The sequence below is a fragment of the Panthera tigris genome, chromosome C1 (assembly GCF_018350195.1).
Source record: "Panthera tigris isolate Pti1 chromosome C1, P.tigris_Pti1_mat1.1, whole genome shotgun sequence".
Taxonomy (NCBI): domain Eukaryota; kingdom Metazoa; phylum Chordata; class Mammalia; order Carnivora; family Felidae; genus Panthera; species Panthera tigris.
The window spans coordinates 92,143,400-92,163,082 of record NC_056667.1 but is presented as its reverse complement, the minus strand read 5'-3'; the positions used below and the strand labels follow the sequence as shown (position 1 = coordinate 92,163,082).

General features: G+C 38.6%; 1 protein-coding gene and 1 pseudogene across 15 annotated transcripts in view; both read left to right on the top strand.

Moving 5' to 3' along the window:
• The window catches only part of WDR47 (WD repeat domain 47), a 68,907-nt gene extending 55,594 nt beyond the window's left edge, over positions 1–13,313 (top strand). For all 15 annotated transcript variants that reach the window (XM_015534982.2, XM_015534980.2, XM_042998109.1 and 12 more), the window contains 2 exons: positions 8,447–8,665; positions 11,963–13,313. In XM_015534982.2, coding sequence (XP_015390468.1) covers positions 8,447–8,665; positions 11,963–12,105 — 362 coding nt within the window. In that variant the 3' untranslated portion in view covers positions 12,106–13,313. The remainder of the gene's footprint in view (positions 1–8,446; positions 8,666–11,962) is intronic.
• A 1,690-nt stretch (positions 13,314–15,003) lies between these two features.
• LOC102958426 lies at positions 15,004–16,575 on the top strand (annotated as a pseudogene).
• The last annotated feature ends 3,108 nt before the right edge of the window (positions 16,576–19,683 follow it).

Below are 19,683 nucleotides of genomic sequence, written 5' to 3'. Positions count from 1 at the left end.
TTGGCTTTCATGGAACTTTTTTTTCCCCAGGAATATTTTACTTACTGTTTTAATAAACCTTCATTTATGACTAGAGGTGGCATAAAATTACCAGCCAGCTATCAATAAACAGCTCACTAGGGACTGGCATTGACGCAGCGAATATTGCTAGGTGTTTCACTTGAGGTTCACTCAGTGCTTTAGGTTTTTGGTTTTTGTTTTTTTAAGGTTTTATTTTAATTCCAGGTAGTTAACATGCAGTGTTACATTAGTTTCAGGTGTATATTATGGTGATTCAACTATACTGTATATCACCTGGTACTCATCAAAAGGGCATTCCTTAATATCTCCATCATCTATTTAACCCATCCTCCCAACCACCTCCCCTCTGGTAACCATCAGTTCTCCATAGTTAAGAGTGTGTTTCTTAGTTTGTCTCTTTTTGTCCCCCTATGTTCATCCATTTTGTTTCTTAAATTCCACATATCAGTGAAATCTTATGGTGTCTTTCTCTGACTGACTTATTTCACTTAGCATTATAGCCTCTAGCTCCATCCATGTTATTGCAGATGTCAAATTTTCGTTTTTTTTTTTAATGTTTATTTTTGAGAGAGAGAAAGACAGAACTTGAGCAGGGGAGGGACAGAGAGAGAGGGAGACAGAATCTGAAGCAGGCTCCAGGCTCTGAGCTGTCAGCACAGAACCCAACGCAGGGCTCAAACCTACAAACTGCGATATCATGACCTGAGCTGAAGTTGGGTGCTTAACCGACTGAGCCGCCTTGGTGCCCCAAAATTTCATTGTTTTTTATGGCTGAGTATTATTTCATTGTGTATATATATACTGCATCTTCTTTATCCATTCATCAGTTGATGGACACTAGGGCTGCTTCCATAATTTGGTTATTGTAAATAATGCTGCTGTAAACATAGGGGTGCATGTGTCCCTTTGTATTAGTATTTTTGTATTCTTTGAGTAAATACCCAGTAGTGTGATTGCTCGATCATAGGGTAATTTTATGTCTAACTTTTTGAGGAACCTCCGTACTGTTTTCCAGAGTGGCTATACCAGTTTGCATTCCCACTAACAGTACACAAGACTTCCTTTCTTCTTCACATCCTTACCAACACCTGTTGCTTCTTGTGTTTTTTATTTTAGCCATTCTGACAGGTGTGAGTTGATATCTCATTGTAGTTTTGATTTATATTTTCCTGATGGTAAGTGATGATGAACATCTTTTCGTGTGTTTGTTGCCATCTGTAGGACTTATTTGGAGAAATGTGTATTCATATTTCTGCCCATTTTTAATTGGATTTTTTTTTGGTGTTGTGTGGTGTAAGTTCTTTATATATTTTGGTTACTAACCCTTTATCAGATATGTCATTTGCAGATATCTTCCTCCATTCTGTAGGTTGCCTTTTACTTTTGATGATTATGTCCTTCAGTATGCAGATGCTTTTTATTTTGATGAAGTCCCAATAGTTTATTTTTGCTTTTGTTTCGTTTACCTTACTTAGTAGACATGTCTAGAAAAAAGTTGCTTTGGCCAGTGTCAAAGAAGTTACTGCCTGTGTTCTCTTCTAGGATTTTTAAAAAAAATGTTTGTTTATTTTTGAGAGACAGCATGAACAGGGGAGGGGCAGAGAGAGTGGAAGACAGAGGATTTGAAGCAGGTTCTGTGCTGAGAGTGGAGAGCCAGATGTGGGGCTCGAACTCATGAACTGTGAGATCATGACCTGAGCCAAAGTTGGACACTTAACCGACTGAGCCACCCAGGCGCGCCCCTCTCTTCTATGATTTTTATGGTTTCAGGTCTCACATTTCGGGCTTTAATGCATTTTGAATTGCTTTTTGTATATGGTGTAAGAAACTGGTCCAGATTCTTTCTTTTGTGTTTTGCTATTTAGTTTTCCCAACACCACTTGTTGAAAAGACTGTCTTTTTCCCATTGGATATTCTTTCCTGCTTTTGAAGATTAATTGACCATATAGTTGTGAATTCATTTCTGGGTTTTCTGTTCTGTTCTGTAGATTTTTGTGCCAGTACTGTAGTTTTGATTACCAATGCTTGGTAATAAAACCTGAAGTCTGGAATTGTGTTGCCTCCAGTTTTGCTTTTCTTTTCCAAGATTGCTTTGGCTATTCAGGGTCTTTTGTGGTTCCATACAAATTTTGGAATTGTTTATTTTAGTTCTGTGAAAAATGCTGTTGGTATTTTGATAGGGATTGCATTAAATGTGTATATTGCTTTGGGTAGTATAGACATTTTTAACAATATTTATTCTTCCAGTCCATGAGCATGGAATATCTTTCCATTTCTTTGTGTCATCTTCAATTTCTTTCATCAGTGTTCCACAGTTTTCAGAGTACAGGTCTTTTACCTCTTTGTTAGGTTTATTCCTAGGTATCTTATTATTTTGGGTGCATTTGTTAAGATTGTTTTTTTTAAACTTCTCTTTCTGTTGCCTTATTATTTGTGTACAGAAATGCAACAGATTTCTGTACATTGATTTTTGTATCCTGTGAGTTTACTAAATTTGTTTATTAGGTTCTAGCAGGATTTTGGTGGAGTCTTTCAGATTTTTTTATATGTAGTATCATGTTATCTGCAAGTAGTGAAAGTTTTACTTCTTCTTTACCAGTTTGGATGCCTTTTATTTCTCTTTTGCTGTTTGATTGCTGTGGGTCGGACTGCCAGCATTATGTTGAATAAAAATGGTAAGAGTAGACACCCTTGTCTTATTCCTGACCATAGGGTAAAAGATCTCAGTTTTTTCCCATTAAGGATGATGCTATCTATAGATTTAAAAAATATTTTTTTAGCGTTTATTCATTTTTGAGAGACAGAGACAGCATGAGCGGGGGAGGGGCAGGAAGAGAGGGAGACAGAATCCAAAGCAGGCTCCAGACTCTGAGCCTTCAGCACAGGCCCAATGTGGGGCTCGAACCTACAAACCATGAGATCATGACCTGAGCTGAAATTGGACACTTAGCCAACTGAGCCAGCCAGGTGCCCCAATTACTAATTTAGTATCTTTGCTGGTTATCAGTCTGTTTAAATTTTCTATTTCTTCCTATTTCAGTTTTGACAATTTATATGTTTCTAGGAATTTATCCACTTCTTCCAGGTTGCCAATTTTTTGGTATATAATTTTTCATAATATTCTCTTATAATTACTTGTATTTCTGTGGTGTTGGTTATTATTTCTCCTCTCTCATTTGTGATTTTATTTATTTAGGTCCTTTGTCTTTTTTTTCTTCATAATTCTGGCTAGAGGTTTATCAATTTTACTGATTTCTTTCCCCCAAAGAACCAGTTCCTAGTTTCATTGATTTGTTCTATTGTTTTTTTAGTTTTTACATGGACCTTTTTCTATACTTTGATTCCAACCAGATATGATTTGTTCTAGCAAGCTTGATTGTGGAATACACACACGTGTATTTTTATATATGAATATGTGATCATTGATTTGTTAAACTTTAGTTTGCACTGTCACCAAAGTTAATGTGTAACATGGTTTAAAGAACCAAACAGTTCAATAAGGTTTGATTAAGAAAAATATCAGTACCCTGAGAATTGTCCCCTGTCCTTCAGCCATTGCCTCGTTTCCCATTTCTCCAAGGAAACCTTTTCTTTCATGTTTATTTATTTTTGAAAGAGAGAGAGTGCACACGTGTGCATGTGTCACATGCACAAGTGGGGGAGAGGCAGAGGGAGAGAGAATCCCAAGCAGTCTTTGAACTGTCAACGCAGAGCCCGACACGGGGCTCCATCTCATGAACCTCATGAGATCATGACCTGAGCCAAAATCAAAAGTCGGATGCTTATCTGAGTGAGCCACCTAGGATTCCCTCCAAGGCAACCATTTTAAACTTTTGTAGTAGTTGTATTTTCATAGTTTCCATATTTCTAAATAACATACCCATAATCATAGATTTTTAGGATTGTTTATTCCCTTAACACCATAAAAGATGAAGGTTTAACTTTTCATGTCCCTTTCTGATTCCTGTTGTTCCTCATCCACTCACATACTTTCTGTCTCCTATCTTTTCAATATAGCTGTACCATTTTTGGTTAGATCAGTATTCATTCTTTACATTGTTTTAACCACTCTGAGCACTTACTGTGCTATCCATATCTTTTTTTTTTTCCTTTTCTTTCATATCTTTTGTTTTTCTTGGTGTTAATTGTATTTTTTGGTTTTCTTTGCTTAGTTTTTATACATTTATCTCACTGACTTATCTCCAAACTCTCCCCTAGTTGTCTAAATTATTTCACCCCCTTTTCTCTCCTTTTCAGAGACTTCAACATTTTGGTCATCTCCTCTCTCTTGCAACATTATCTCCTCTACTGGATCTGCCCTTCTTTCTTGTCTACCATAGACCTACAAAAATGTTATAGAATTGGCAATGCCCCAAAGTTCCTCTGTTGACCTCCTTATCCCCCTCCCAATTTTTTGCTCTTTCTACCCAGATGTCTCAGAAGTCTTGCTTACATATATTGTTTCCATTACCTCACCCTTAGTCTTCCACCTATTCCAGTCTGTCTCTTGCTTCCTCCACTCCAGCAAGATCTACATTTTTCAAGGTCACCAACAATTTCATTTTGTCAAATCACCTTTTTTTTTTTTAAGTTTATTTTTGAGAGAGAGAAAGAGAGAGAGAATGAACCAGCGGGGGAGCAGTAGAGAGAGAGGGAGACAAAGGATCCAAAGCAGGCTCTGTGCTGAGAGCAGAGAGCCCAATATGGAGCTCGAACTCAAGAGCCGTGAGATCGTGACCTGAGCCACAGTCTGACGCTTAACTGACTGACCCACCCAGATACCCCTGTCGCATCACCTTTAAATCCTTATTTTACTTCAGTCCTTGGTGACTTGCAGCAGTTAACCTCTTTCTCTTTTCTTTTTGGGCTTTTTATTCTCCTTTTACATTTCTGTATAACTGTTCCTTTGTGATTCTTTCTTATCTGCCTAGTCTCTAAATTTGACATTCCCTAGGACTAGGACTTTTGTCTCCTTCCTTTCTCTACTTGACTACATCTGTTCCTCCAGCTTTAAGTGTAATTCATATGTTGACAGACCTAAAATTTTTGTCTCTAGCCCAAACTTTTTCTGCATGGCTGGCTCATATTTCTAACCTCCTTTTGGATATCTTCTAGGATATGTCAAACTTAACGTGTCTTAAACCAAACTATTGAATCAATGACCTCTCTCCTTAAACAAAACTGCCCCACACCTCCTCACCTAAGTGGTACTACCACCCATTGTCCATGCCAGAAGGAGTCTCCCCAGATCCCTCTTTCTCTCCTTCCCTCCAGTAATCAATCCATAAACAAATTGTTGTTTTAGCCTCCAAAATTTATCTTAAATCCATCTACTGCTTTCCATTTTTATTGGCACCACTCTAGGATAAACCACCACCATCTCTCAACTTAACCACTGCAAGAGCTTCCTTAGTCTGCACTTACACTTTTGCCACCTCCAGCCCACGGTCCACACAACAGCCAGAGCACATCAGACGCTGCTTACAGCACTTCAGTGCTTTCTGATTGCTCCTAGGTTAATGTGCAGACTCTTTACCATGCCCCCAAGACCCTGCTTGATCTGGCATTGTGTATTCCTCTAGTCTTAACTCAGATCACTTGTTTTTCCTTTCATTTCCTGGAATGTACCAAACTTCCCACCTCTAGTGAGTTCACATGCTGTTTCCTTGACGTGAAATGTTCTTCCATTGTCTTCTCTTGGTTAGGTCCTTCTAATCTTTACATCTTAGCTCCAGTAGCACCTTGCCAGAGAGGCCTTCTTTGAACTAACTGGGACCTCACCATTATTTTCTATCACTGAACTCCATTTGTTGACTTCATAGCTCTTATCACTATTTAAAATTATATATTTGTGGGGCGCTAGGGTTGCTCAGTCGGTTAAGTGTCCGACTTCAGCTCAGCTCATAACCTCGTGGTCCGTGAGTTTAAGCCCTGTGTTGGGCTCTGTGTTGACAGCCCAGAGCCTGGAGCCTAACAGACTTTCCTGGATTTCTGTTGGCATCATCAACTTTGCATGTATAAAACTAAAGTCATGGGGCGCCTGGGTGGCTCATTCGGTTAAGCAGCTGACTTCGGCTCAGGTCATGATCTCATGGTCTGTGAGTTCGAGCCCCGCATCGGGCTCTGTGCTGACAGCTCAGAGCCTGGAGCCCGTTTCAGATTCTGTGTCTCCCTCTCTCTCTGACCCTCCCCTGTTCATGCTCTGTCTCTCTCTGTCTCAAAAATAAATAAATGTTAAAAAAAAAAAAAAAAAAAAAAAAACTAAAGTCATTATATTTCCCCTGCAAATCAGTTCTTCTTCTCATTTTTTCCCTTTTTTTTTGGATAATGGTTCTCTTATTTCCTCATGCAACTAGATTTGAAATCTAGGACTCATTTTTTTTTTCTTTTTTTGCCCCATTGAGGACAAGACTGTTGATTCTTCATTCAATTTTTTTTGGTAAAATGTGTCCGTCTTCATTTAGGCTCTTATTCTCTTGTTATTCTATTAGTTGTCTTGTCTTCTAGAGGTTACCCTTTTAGACTTCAAAGTCTATTTGAATTTGAAACACATTTTCACATAGATTAATCTTTTCAAAGTACTGGTTAGACTATATAATTCTCTTGCTGGGAAATTTGCAGTTATGTTTCACTGTGTATAAGAACAAGTTCAAACTCTGCAATTTGACACTGCAGATGCCTAAAAGTCTGGCCCTAACCTGCCTTTTTTTTTTTTTTTCATGTTTGTTTATTTTGAGAGAGAGAGACATAGCATAGAGCACAGCAGGAGAGGGGCACAGAGATAGGGAGAGAGAAAATCCCAAGCAGGCTCCACACTGTTAGTGCAGATCCAGATGTGGGGCTTGATCTCATGAATCGTGAGATCATGACCTGAGCTGAAATCAAGAGCCGGACACTTAACGGAGCCATGCAGGCACCCCTTGACCCTAATCTGCCTTTTATGGCTCAACTACAAACTACCTTTTATGTTAACTTGTTGAACCAAGTGACTCCAGCAAACTAAGCCACCTGTCCTTAAACATGTTTATACTTTTCCTCTAAATGTTATTTCATGTAATTCTGTTTCATGTAATAGCCCTCATCTTTTCTCTATCAAAATCTTAGGCAAAGATTATTTTTACATATGTGTATAATAAATACAGTTTCTCTCTTTTTTATACTATTTACTGTTCTTTAAAGTCTAACTTATGTCCCTTTTTTCTGTGAAGTATTCCCAAGCCACTTCAGCCTAGAGCAGTGTTCTTCAACCTTATTTTCATTATTGCCCCCTGTGAGGAGAAAAACTAAATTAAACTTTTTCCTAACAAGAGAAATTAAATACTAAGGAGTAAGATTTTGTTGGGTGGGGTTAAGCTTCGGGGGGTGGGGGTGCTAACAAACTTTTTTTAATGTTTAAGAGTTTTTCTATCCCCTGGAAACCATTTTGCACTCCCTTGGGGGCATTATTACCCCCCATTGAAAATGCCTAATCTGGATTTAGGGATGCAACCTGTGAACTCAGCACTTACTTTCATCCAGTTCCTGCTGGCAGTTATTCTTATGTTGCTTAGACACATTTCCTCTACTATGTCCTAAAACATATTTTGTTACTTAATTTCTTATTCCCTTAACTAGACTCTGAGCTGGTTATGAGTATTTCTGGACACTTACCCAGCAGTGATAGCACTACCTTAGGAATAGTGGCTCATCTATTGTACTATTGTGTTATAGGTAATGGTGTCCCAGGGGGTTCTCCCAGATGATTAAAAAAAAAACAACAGACTTTCTTGTTTCTCATAGAATCTTGCTTACACTTTGTCTCTAAAAAGGATGAAAGTGTTTATTGGTTGAATGTTTTTTTTTTTAATGTTTATTTTTGAGAGAGAGAATGAGAGTGTATGCATGCATGGGGGGGTTGTGCAGAGAGAGAGAGGGAGACAGATGATCTGAAGTGGGCTCCTTGCTATTAGCACAGAGCCCTCTGCAGGGCTCGAACTCATGAATGGCAAGATCATGACCTCAAATGAAGTCAGACACTAAACTGACTGAGCCATCCAGGTGTCCATGGTTGAATGTTGATTTGGATTTTTCCTTAACAGTATTGACAAGCTACATTAAATTAAAAAAAATTTTTTTTAAATGTTTATTTATTTTTGAGAGAGACAGAGACAGAATGCGAGTGGGTTAGGGGAAGAGAGAGAGGGAGACACAGAATCAGAAGCAGACTCCAGGCTCTGAGCTGTCAGCACAGAGCCCGACGCAGGGCTCAAACTCACAAGCCGTGAGATCATGACCTGAGCCGAAGTCGGACACTCAGCCGACTGAGCCACCCAGGCGCCCCAGCTACATTAAATTTTTAATGTATGGTTCCATGAACACAATTAGCTGTTGTAGTTTAGCTGTATTGGTTTTTCCATGTGAAACTTTTATTCTGTCTTCTATACAGGCAGTGCAGTGGCATCTGTAGCTGTAGATCCCAGTGGACGTCTCTTGGCCACAGGACAAGAAGATTCTAGCTGCATGTTGTATGACATAAGAGGAGGAAGAATGGTACAAAGTTATCATCCTCATTCCAGCGATGTTCGCTCTGTTCGATTCTCTCCTGGAGCTCACTACTTGCTAACAGGATCCTATGATATGAAAATAAAGGTGACAGACCTGCAAGGTGAGAGAGATTGACTATTTCCTTTTTTGTGGACTCTCCTATTTGGGATTTTTTTTTAATTCACATATTTTTTTTTAATTTTTCTTTTTAAATTCCAGTATAATTAGCATATGGTGTTATATTACTTTTGGGTGTAAAATATAGCCATTCAACAATTCCATACATCACCCGGTGCTCATTGAGATAATTATACTTGTAATCCCTTTCCCCTTCATTTATTTCATCCATCCCCCATGCACCTCCCCTCTGGTAACTATCAGTTCTCTTTAGTTAAGACTCTGGTTTTTTTGTTCCTTGTTTTCTTTGTTTTGTTTCTTAAATTTCACATATGAGTGAAATCATATGGTATATGTCTTTCCCTGAATGATGTATTTCACTTAGTATTATACCCTCCATCCATGTTGTTGGCAAATGCCAAGACTTCATTGTTTTTTATGGCTGAGTAATATTCCTGTGTGTGTGTGTGTGTGTGTGTGTGTGTGTGTGTGTGTGTGTGTTCCATATCTGTTCATCTATTGTGGATATTTGGGTTGCTTCCATATCTTGGCTATTGTAAATAATGCTACAATAAATACAAGGGTGCATATATCTTTTGAATTAGGGTTTTGTGTTCTTTGGGTAGATACCCAGTAATGGAATTACTGGATCATATGATAACTCTAGTTTTAATTTTTTGAGGAACCTTTGTACTGTTTTCCATTGTGGCTATACTAGTTTACATTCCCACCTTTTGGGTGCACAAGAATTCCTTTTTCCTCCACATCCTCACCAAAACCTGTGTTGTGTTGTTGATTTAGCCATTCTGACAGGTGTGAGTTGATAACTCATTTGTAATTTTGACTTGTATTTCCCTGATGATGAGTGATGTTGAGCATCTTTTCATGTGTCTGTTGGCCATCTGTCTGTCTTTGGAGAAATGTCTGTTCATGTCTTCTGCCCATTTTTAATTAGATTATTTGGGGTTTGTGTGTGTGTGTGTGTTTGTGTAAGTTCTTATATGTTTTAGTTACTAAGCCTTTATCAGATATGTCATTTGCAAGTATCTTCTCCCACTCCATAGGTTCTCTTTCTGTTTTGTTGATTGTTTCCTTTGCTGTGCAGAAGCTTGTTCCTTTGATGTAGCCCCAGGAGTTCATTTTTGCTTTCGTTTCCTTTGCCTCAGGAAACATACCTAGAAAAATGTTGCTACTGTTGATGTCAGAGAAATTACTGCCTGTGCTCTCTTCCAGGATTTTTATGGCTATTTGGGATGTTGTTGTTGTTAATCTGCTGTAATCGACTATATAATATTTTCAAATTTTAGTTTTATAGTATTCAGTGGTCAAATTACTGGTACTGTATTGATGTGACCTATAGAAAATTATTAAGCAGATCAAGTGAATAGTCTTATTAAATAGTTCTTAAAATATTGAAAAGAATCAGCACTTATTACAATGAATCATTTTGAGTTCAACGATGGTAGATGTTAAAATACACATTTATGTACTCCACTTTGCTTCTACTTAAAGTTTATTTATTTTGAGAGAGAAAGAGAGCTCAAGCATGGGAGGCGCAGAGAGAGAGAGAATCCCAAGCAAGCTCTGCACTGTCAGTGCAAGCCCAACACAGGGCTTGAACGCACGAACCATGAGATCATGACCTGAATTGATACCAAGAGTCGGCTGCTTAACCGAGTGAGCCACCCAGGCACCCCTGCTTCTGCTTTAAAAAACGTATAATATGTGTAATTATATCTTCAGCATCTAGTTTTATTTTTAATCACTTAGTAAGCAATCATTTATTTTGTATCAACTAGAGACAGAAGAGAGATGAATAAGACAGGGAACTTCCTCCTTGATGGAGCTTACATTTTAAATATATTTTTTTAATATTTATTTATTTTTGAGAGAGAGAGACAGAGTGGAAGCAGGGGAGGAGCAGATAAAGAGGGAGACACAGAATCTGAAGCAGGCTCCAGGCTCTGAGCTGTCAGCACAGAGCCCAACATGGGGCTTGACCCACAAACCATGAGATCATGACCTGAGGCAAAGTCGGACGCTTAACCGACTGAGCCACCCAGGCACCCCTGGAGCTTACATTTTAGAGGTCAATAAAAAGTAGACCAGATAATGATGTAGTTTCAGGTATCGGTAAGTGCAGTTAAAAAATTAGCAAGGTGGGAGAGTGGGTGGATGGGGAAGGCTATTTTAGGTAGGCTCAGGTAGATCTCTCTAGGGAAATGCCATTTGTGCAGAGACTTGTGTGATGAGAAGGCACAGCCAGGGCAGGACCCCAGGAGGAGATCGTAGCTTCTGGAGAGGTGCTAAGCAGGAGTGAATTCAGCATGTTCACGAGGCTACAAGAAGCCAGTGTGGCTGGGACTTAGAGAACTAAGGGAGTGAGGGACAGAAGAATAAATCTGAGGCAGGGTTTCATAGGCATGTTTAAAAAGCATAATGGGAATCCTTTGGAATATTTAAAACAGGGAGTGATCTGATTTGATATCTATTGATATTGTTCGAAAGGTAATTTCGAGTTCTGTAGGGAGAATGGATTATAAGTATAAATATCAGGAGATTATCAGAACAGTTCAGTTGAGGGACTGATAGTAGCTTGGGCTAGGGTGGTAGAGGTGGAGAGTGGTGCCAAGTGACTGAATTTGGGATATATTTTAATTTGGATTAAATTTGAGGAGTTAGAGGAATGCTGATTCCTAGGTTTTCGGCATGAGCAACTAGGTGGTGCCGTTAATTGAGATAAGGAAGATAGGTAGGAGGAGGAACAGGTTTGGGCAAGAAAATCAAGTGTTCAGTTTGAACAAATGAAGATGACTATGAGGCAGTCAAGTGAGATGTCGAATAGCTATTTGCATTCTAGTCTGGAGCTCAGGTGAGAAGTCAAGGTTGGAGGTGAAATGTGTGAGTCATAAGTATACAAATGGCCATGGTATCATGGTACTAGATGAAATTTCATAGGAAGTGGATATAAAGTAAACAGGAAATTTGAAGGCTGATTCCTGGGAAAGGAACAACAGCAAACCAGCAAAGGAAACCAAGATGTAGTGGCACCAAAGTCAGAGAGAAGTTGAGAGATAGTTTCAAGGAGAGAGTGGCAGCTGTGTCCAATGTTGCTGTGTATATTTTACCCAATCCTACTAACAGATATTCAATAATTTATCCCTGTTTAAACCTTTAAATGTATTAAATTGATGTAGTTTAGGACTTGTATACTATAATGTCTTCAAGTAACAGGAAGTGTGTGAAATCTATACATATACTTATTTTGTATTGTAAATCAGTATCTCTCTTTTTAATTTAGGAGATCTCACTAAGCAGCTTCCTATCATGGTGGTAGGGGAGCACAAGGACAAAGTGATTCAGTGCAGATGGCACACCCAGGATCTGTCCTTCCTGTCATCCTCTGCAGACAGAACTGTAACCCTCTGGACTTACAACGGATAGAGTAACCCAGTGTCAATCTATGCAGTGAAAGCACAGAGACTTAAGACTACTGAGTTGTGAAAATAACAAATCTGAAGAACATAGACTGACTGGGAAAGTGACTTAGCACGAGGAGGCCCCTTATTACCATGTATCCCTTTGATAGGAACTGTTGGGTGGTGTTATTCTGCAGTGCTTTCAGTCTTCCACGTGAGCTCGTGCTGCTGTGATCTGCTGTATGTAGTCTTGTTGCCAAAGTCTGCGGAAGAGCTCTTATGTTGTCAGTGTGCACTCCGAGGTGGACGATGTGTTTACGGTTTAGTATTAAATGCATTCCTTGGTCTTTGCCTAAATAACAGTTTTATATACACATTGAAATTGAGCTATACTTTAAGCATATTATTACATGTAACGCAACCAAGCTGTACACGAATTAAACATAGGTGTTCAGAAATTACTTTTCTCACAAGCCCATGATACTGTATCATTTGTCAGCTGGAGGTCAGAATTTTTTATGTCTCTCAAAAGTTACATGGTTATTTTCACTAAGGATCATTATGGAGTTGAAAGATGGATGGAAAACTGCTTCTTAGTTCATTATGTGGTATTGGCCTTTTCTTTCTTAAACCCAGGGATATAATTACTATTTTGTCACATTATTTCGTTTCAGGCTTAAAAGGTAAATATGTTTGCTTCAGAAACTTGTTAATTTCAGTTTTTTGAATGCAACAGGATACCTCCCTTCTAAACTGTACTGTAGAAGCAGAGCAGCAGCGCTATGTGATGCAACACTTGATGGTACAGTAAACTGACTGGCTAGCATTTTTCCTCTTAAAAATAAAAAATTTGCCATAGACTATAGCATGGTTTGAAATGCTATGTCTGCATGATAATTTAAAATGGAAACATTTAAACTTTGCACTCCAAAAGCTTATTTGGATTTGTTTCTTGCACTGTTTTGTGTAATGCAGAATAATGATTTTATTTCTATGGCATTGTAGATCCTAACATTTATGTATCTTTATTTTCATATTGTACAGTAATTTTACTTTAAATTATTAAATAGGCTATTTTATTTATTTCAAATGCAGTTGAGTTGGTTCTAATTATTGAACTGTCTGTGCACTGTATGTAGCAAGCATTTTTAATCTATTGTATACAAGTGGAAAGGATATTATTAGAAGTGTAACTGTGCTATTATTTCAATAAAGACCTCTTGACATCTAAAAGAATTCCTCTTCCTCAGTGTCTGTGACTTTCAATTTAGAGTGTTATTTTTTCCAGTTTACTTGGAAGTGTTGTGGCCAGGGGGTGAACCCCACAATCAATTTCTTAAATTTCTTCCTATAGTTCCACTAACTTACTTTTTAGTTTATTTTTATTTTTTAACTTGAGAGAGAAAGAGAACATGAGCAGGGGAGAGGAGAAGGGAGGGAGAGAGAGAGAGAGAGAAAAAAAAGAGAATTGTAAGCAGGCTCCACACTCGGTGTGGGAGCCTGATGTGGGGCTCGATCCCACAGCCATGAGATCATCACCTGGGCCAAAATCAGGAGTTGGACGCTTAATCCACTGAGCCTCCCAGGTGCCCCTACTAACTCACTTTTTAACCCCTGGCAACTGCCTAACTTTTGTGTGTCTCCTATTTCTTTTATTCACAGTCTAGGGAACTGTCCATCCTGGATATATTGTGAAAGTTAATTAATAAAAGCCCAGGAAAATACATAAATTTCAAGTTAGACTACAAATATGTTGAACTGAGTGCTTTGGAAAGAAATGAAATCTAATTAGTTGTGTATATTCAGCGGGTACACTGTTTTCCTACCTTTGCAGAAGGGAATTCTGTTAAAATTTGCCACATCTCCTCTTCAGTTTACTTCCATGCTTAATTTTACACATTCTACACATTACAGCAGGTCATTAGTGTTAAGTTTAAAACTAGGAAAAAAGGTATTTTCCTGATACAGACCAGTTCAACTTCATGGTAAAAAAGTGTTCATAAAATTATTCCATCACTATCAAGGAGAGAACTTTAAGATCCTCCTATATATGGGATATAGAATTCATTTTGCAGTGCATTAGATAATCACTAGAAATTATTTTAATAAACATCTTATTATATATTTCCTTTTTCCCATGCCTCCACACTGTCTTCTCCATGGCATGGAGGTGAATAGATTCTTAGAGGTTCATGTAAACAAGAAAATAAGAGAATTGAGGTATCTACATTCTCTGAACCCTTCTCAGTGGGGTTGGGGAAGGACAGTGAGGAAGGGAGGGGGTGCAGAAATGTTTAACCCCTTCCTGCAGAAGTATCAGAAGTCAAATCATATATCTGATAAAGGATTAATATCCAGAATATATAAGAACTATAGCTTAAAAACAACAACAAAAAAAAAACCAACCAGATTAAAAAATGGGCAAAGGGGGGCATCTGAGTGGCTCAGTCAGTTAAGCATCCGACTTCGACTCAGGTCATAATCTCACATTGTGTGCGTTCGGGCCCATCAGGCTCTGTGCTGACAGCTCAGAGCCTGGAGCCCGCTTCAGATTCTGTTCTCCCTCTCTCTCTGCCCCTCCCCTGCTCGTACTCTGTCTCTCTCTCAAAAATAAACATTAAAAAGCATAAATTTAAAAAATGGGCAAAGTATTTGAATAGGCATTTCTCCAAAGAATGTAGACAAATGATCAATAAGCACATGAAAACATGCTTAACACTACTATTCATTAGGGAAGTGAAAATGAAAACCACAATGAGATACCACCTCACACCCATTAGGATAGCCATTATCAAAAACACAAGATTATATGTGTTGGCAAGGATGTGGAGAAATTGGAACTCTTGCATAAAATCGTGTAGCCCCTATAGCAAGGGAAAGGCCACTACCCTGACTCTAATTCCCAGGCTCTTAGACTTAAATCATGCCCAAGTTCACACAATGAGGAAGAAAGCTAAAAGCCAAAGTGAAAAGATTATCCAAAAAAAAAAAAAAAAGCCTTTCACTTTCAGTTCAAGCTAATTATACTTCCCAGTCTGCCACCATCACCAGAAAGAGTGGTTATTGCTTCAACAGATAACACTCAGCAGAAGCTGGCTAAGATCATACTGGAACTTCAAATTTCCCAGTATCAAAGATACAGTAAAATAGAGTGTGGTCTATGTACAACTGGTGTAGGAACTACAATGGCCCAGAGGTTAGAAGTATTGAAAGACCCCATCTTTCCATTCTGTATCTGCCACTGAGAACTTTCTGGTCTAAAACAATGGTTTTGCATTTTGGAAAGTGAATTGTGCAAACTCCAGGAAGCACTGAAGGACCATCTTGGAAAATTTGACCTGTCCGAGCTCTGGTCAAATGTGTCACATAAGTGGTAAATTTACAAATGTGCCTGCCTGTGTCCTAACCATCCCTGGAGAATCCTGAGCTGCACTTCCTCCCATGCTGCCACAGCCGGCCAGCCATCTTCCTCCTCATCCGATTCTGTCTCCACTCCCTCCACCTCCTCCTCTGCCTGTACCTCCACCACCTATAGCACCTTTGCTGCTCAGAAATTCTTTTTTTTTAAGTTTATTTTTATTTATTTTGAGAGAGAGAGAGAGAGAGCAAGCAGGGGAGGGGCAGAAAGAGAGGGAGAGAGAATCCCAAGCAGGCTCCGTGCTGTCAGCACAGAGCCTGAATCAGAGCTCAAACCCATGAACAAGGAGATCATGACCTGAGTCAAAACCAAGAGTTGGACGCTCAACTGATTGAGCCACCCAGGTGCCCCCCAGAAATTCTGACTGTATTAAAACACTTCAGCCTGGACCATTAAAAAAAAGATGGATTCATGCAGCCAACAATTAAAGATCTATTACTGAAATTAAAGAAGACACAGGTTTTTTTTTTTAATTTTTAATGTTTATTCATCTTAGAGAGAGAGAGGAGAGAGAGAGAGAGAGAGAGAGAGAGAGAGAGAGAGAGAATGAGTGGGGGAGGGGCAGAGAGAAAGGGAGACACAGAATCCAAAGCAGGCTCCAGGCCCTGTGCTGTCAGCACAGAGCCCAATGCGGGGCTGGAACTCATGACCTGTGAGATCATGACCCGAGCAGAAGTCAGATGCTTAACCAACTGAGCCACCCAGGCACCCCAAGACGACACAGTTTTGATGGAGATGTTTGTACCAGCACCAAAGGCATGGAATCCACTAGTTACTGTCTCTGACCTGCAGGGTGTTATCCTGAAACCCAACTCCAAAGTGTAACCAACTCAACTGACAAATGTCTTACTTATTCCTGGTAAAAGCCAGAGAAATCTGTGGAAACTACTTAGGAAAGTTGCTGTAGAGAGGAGCCCAGGTGGAACCTCACTTACCAATAAAAAAAATATGGAAACAGGAGCTAGGTTGACTCTAGTGATGACCTGGGACAGAAGGAGAAAGTTTTAGTGGAGTCACCTTAGAAGCCCAACTCAAACTCTACCACTTTCTATAAGCAGCTTTGTTGAACAAAACTGATGCCAACTCTGCCTGACTGCATGTGATGGTCCAAAAAATACACGGATAAAATCAGCCAACTTTTTTTTAATGTAGTAGAATATGTATAAATAATTATACCAGTCTATAATTCTATCTGAAGGATTAAAGTATGTTTGGAGCCCATACATACTGTGGTATAAAGTGGGTATTTGGATATTTTTTAGTTTGTATAAACAATAAGAGAACAGATTCAAGAAAATGCAATCCCCAAAGTGATGTTTATCCTGCAATTACCCAAATTAGGTTGGAAACATTGTTCACATTTAACTAGATAACTAATTTGTACTTAATAGGTACAGTTATGACATTAAGAAATGTCCATTCATCTTGAATATTCTTGGGTAATTAAAAATAAAAGTATTTCAGCCTATAAAGGTAATGCATTCATTAAGTGCTGAAACTTGATCAGTAAAAAAGACCCTCTAGATTTGTTTTCTGTTCTCTATAAGCAGTTAAGAGGTAAGACCATCCCCCATCCAAACCCAATTATTTTCCAAAAGGATTTGAAGCAAAACGTCCAATGTCACCTTAAAAGTCAGAATGTATCATTTCTAGCATCATAAGTAGGTAGTTCTATCTGGCTCACTGAAGTCTGAAATTTTCCTTACTTTGATATCTGCTGTCCACATTCATGCGGCTATATATAAGTTTCACGAGGACCTCAGCATGAACCTTGCTTGTATTTTCCACAATTCCCCGAAGGATTCTCTGAAGTCCATGACATATTCACTGTGAGACCTAATTCCTTGTCCTCAACAGCCTGTCAATTCAATAACAGTAACAACGCACACCTCACTGGATTTTTGTTCTTTCCTGCCAGTCCAGAGTTGCCACATTCAGTAATTATAAATACACGACACTTAATCAAATTTGTATTTCAGATAAACAACAAAAAACTTTTTCTTTCTTTCTTTCTTTTTTTTTTTTTTTTTAGAGAGAGAGAGAGGGAGCATGCGAAGCAGGGGAGGAGGGGAGAGGCAGAGGGAGAGAGAGAGAATCTCAAGCATGCTCCACAATCAGCTTGGAGTCTGACACAGGGCTTCAACTCACAAACCATGAGATCATGACCTGAGCTGAAGTCAGACGCTCAACCCAGTGAGCCACCCAGGTACCTCACAACAAATAACTTTTAAGTATAAGTATGTTCCATTAAACAATAGATGATTTCTTTTAGTATAAGCATGTCCCAAATTTTGCATGGGACATAGTTATACTAAAAAAATATTCATTTTTCATCTGAAATTCAAATTTAACTGGGCATTCTATATTTTATTAGGCAACCCTATCAGTAAGTCCCCTACAAAGTTGCTAAGTATTTCTGGGAGCCCCCCGTTTGTCAGCTATATCTGTTTAACAGTGGACACTACTATAGCTTCAGCCAGGATCCCCATCACTAATGTGTTAAGTATCATGGAGGAAGGGGAACTCTCATTAGGGGTGAACGTGACTGAAGGCACAGGATTAGCTTTGATGGTGATAACCTCCCCTTGCAGTTCCAAGAATAAAGATAGCAGTGCCTCATGGATAGGAAACAAGGGGTTTTAGATCTTCACTGAAATTCTAGCCTGACAGGAAGCAGCTATATATATGGTATCCTTGAAATATCCCCCCGTTAGCATAGGCTAAAAAAGATATTTTAGTAATTTCCCAGAAATGCCTAGATTTCCACAGATAAATACTGCTTTGAGATGCCAAATATAGTGAGTGTTGTGGAAAGTCACCAGCCTGGAAAGCAGACCTGGGGACAATGTTTTGTTCTTAGGAGACCCACATTTATGTTTACAACACATTTATGAATGAAAATTAAACAGATGATGAAGTTATGAAACATATATGATTCTAGTTTGTTTCAAAAAACCTGCTAACTGCATTTGTATTATGTGAGAATAAAGGGAATAATCACTGAGAATAAGACATTTGAGTATTTGTGACAATATTTTACGGGGGCACTTATAATGTTTATAATAAAATAAACCAGTATGTACTGTCTCTAAATGATGATTTGATAATTCTTGTGGAATAATGGTTCATAAAAGATGCTATAAAATAAAAAAAAAATGCTGCAGAAATCCTATAAATAAATACTTGTAAGGCTGTCATTTGCCATTGTACCAGTATTAAAATGTGTTCTGTCTTGCATCTTTTACTAATTTTGATAGCAGGTTTTATATTATTTCCACTTGAGAATCCTTTAAATGCTATGGCTTCATTAAACTGTTGCTAATCATATTAAAATGGTTCATGCACTGTAGAAAACAGCATGGTGAGTTTCAAAAAATTAAAAATGGAAGTACTATGTGACCCAGCCATCCCACTTCTGGATATATGCCCAAAAACATTAAAAGCAGAGTTTGAAGAGATATCTGCACGCCCATGTTCAGAGCAGCAACCTAGGAGTTCATGAACAGATAAATGGATAAACAAACTATGGTAAACAATGCCATGAAATGTTATTCAGCCTTTAAAAAAAATGGCATTTTTGACATGTTACAACATGGATGAAACATGAGGACATCATGCTAAGTGAAATAAGCCAGTAACAAAAAGACAAATACTGTATAAGTCTACTTAAGTACTTAGTGTGGTCAAATTCGTAAAGATACAAAGTAGAATGGTGGTTGCCAGGGGCCAGGGAAAGGGGGTGGGGAAATGATGAGTTGTTTAAAGGGTAGAGTTTTCATTTTGCAGAATGAAGGAGTTATGGAGGATGGATGGTGGTGACTGTTGCACAACAATATGAATATACTTAATGACCCTGAACTGTATACTTAAAAACGGCTAAAATTAGGGAGCCTGGGTGGCTCAGTCGGCTAAGCTTCCCACTCTTGATTTCAGCTCAGGTCATGATCTGAGGGTTGGTGGGATGGAGCCCGCTCTACCAGCAGAGTCCCCTTGGGATTCTCTCTCTACTCCTTCCCCGCTTGCATACGTGCTCTCCCTCCCTCTCTCTCTCTCAAAATAAGTAAACATTCAAAAATATTAAAAAGTGTTAAGATGGTAAACTTTACGTGAGGTATATTTTAATCTTAAAAAATTGTAATAAGCAACATGCACACTTAAGTGTACCACATTACACATTTAAAAAGC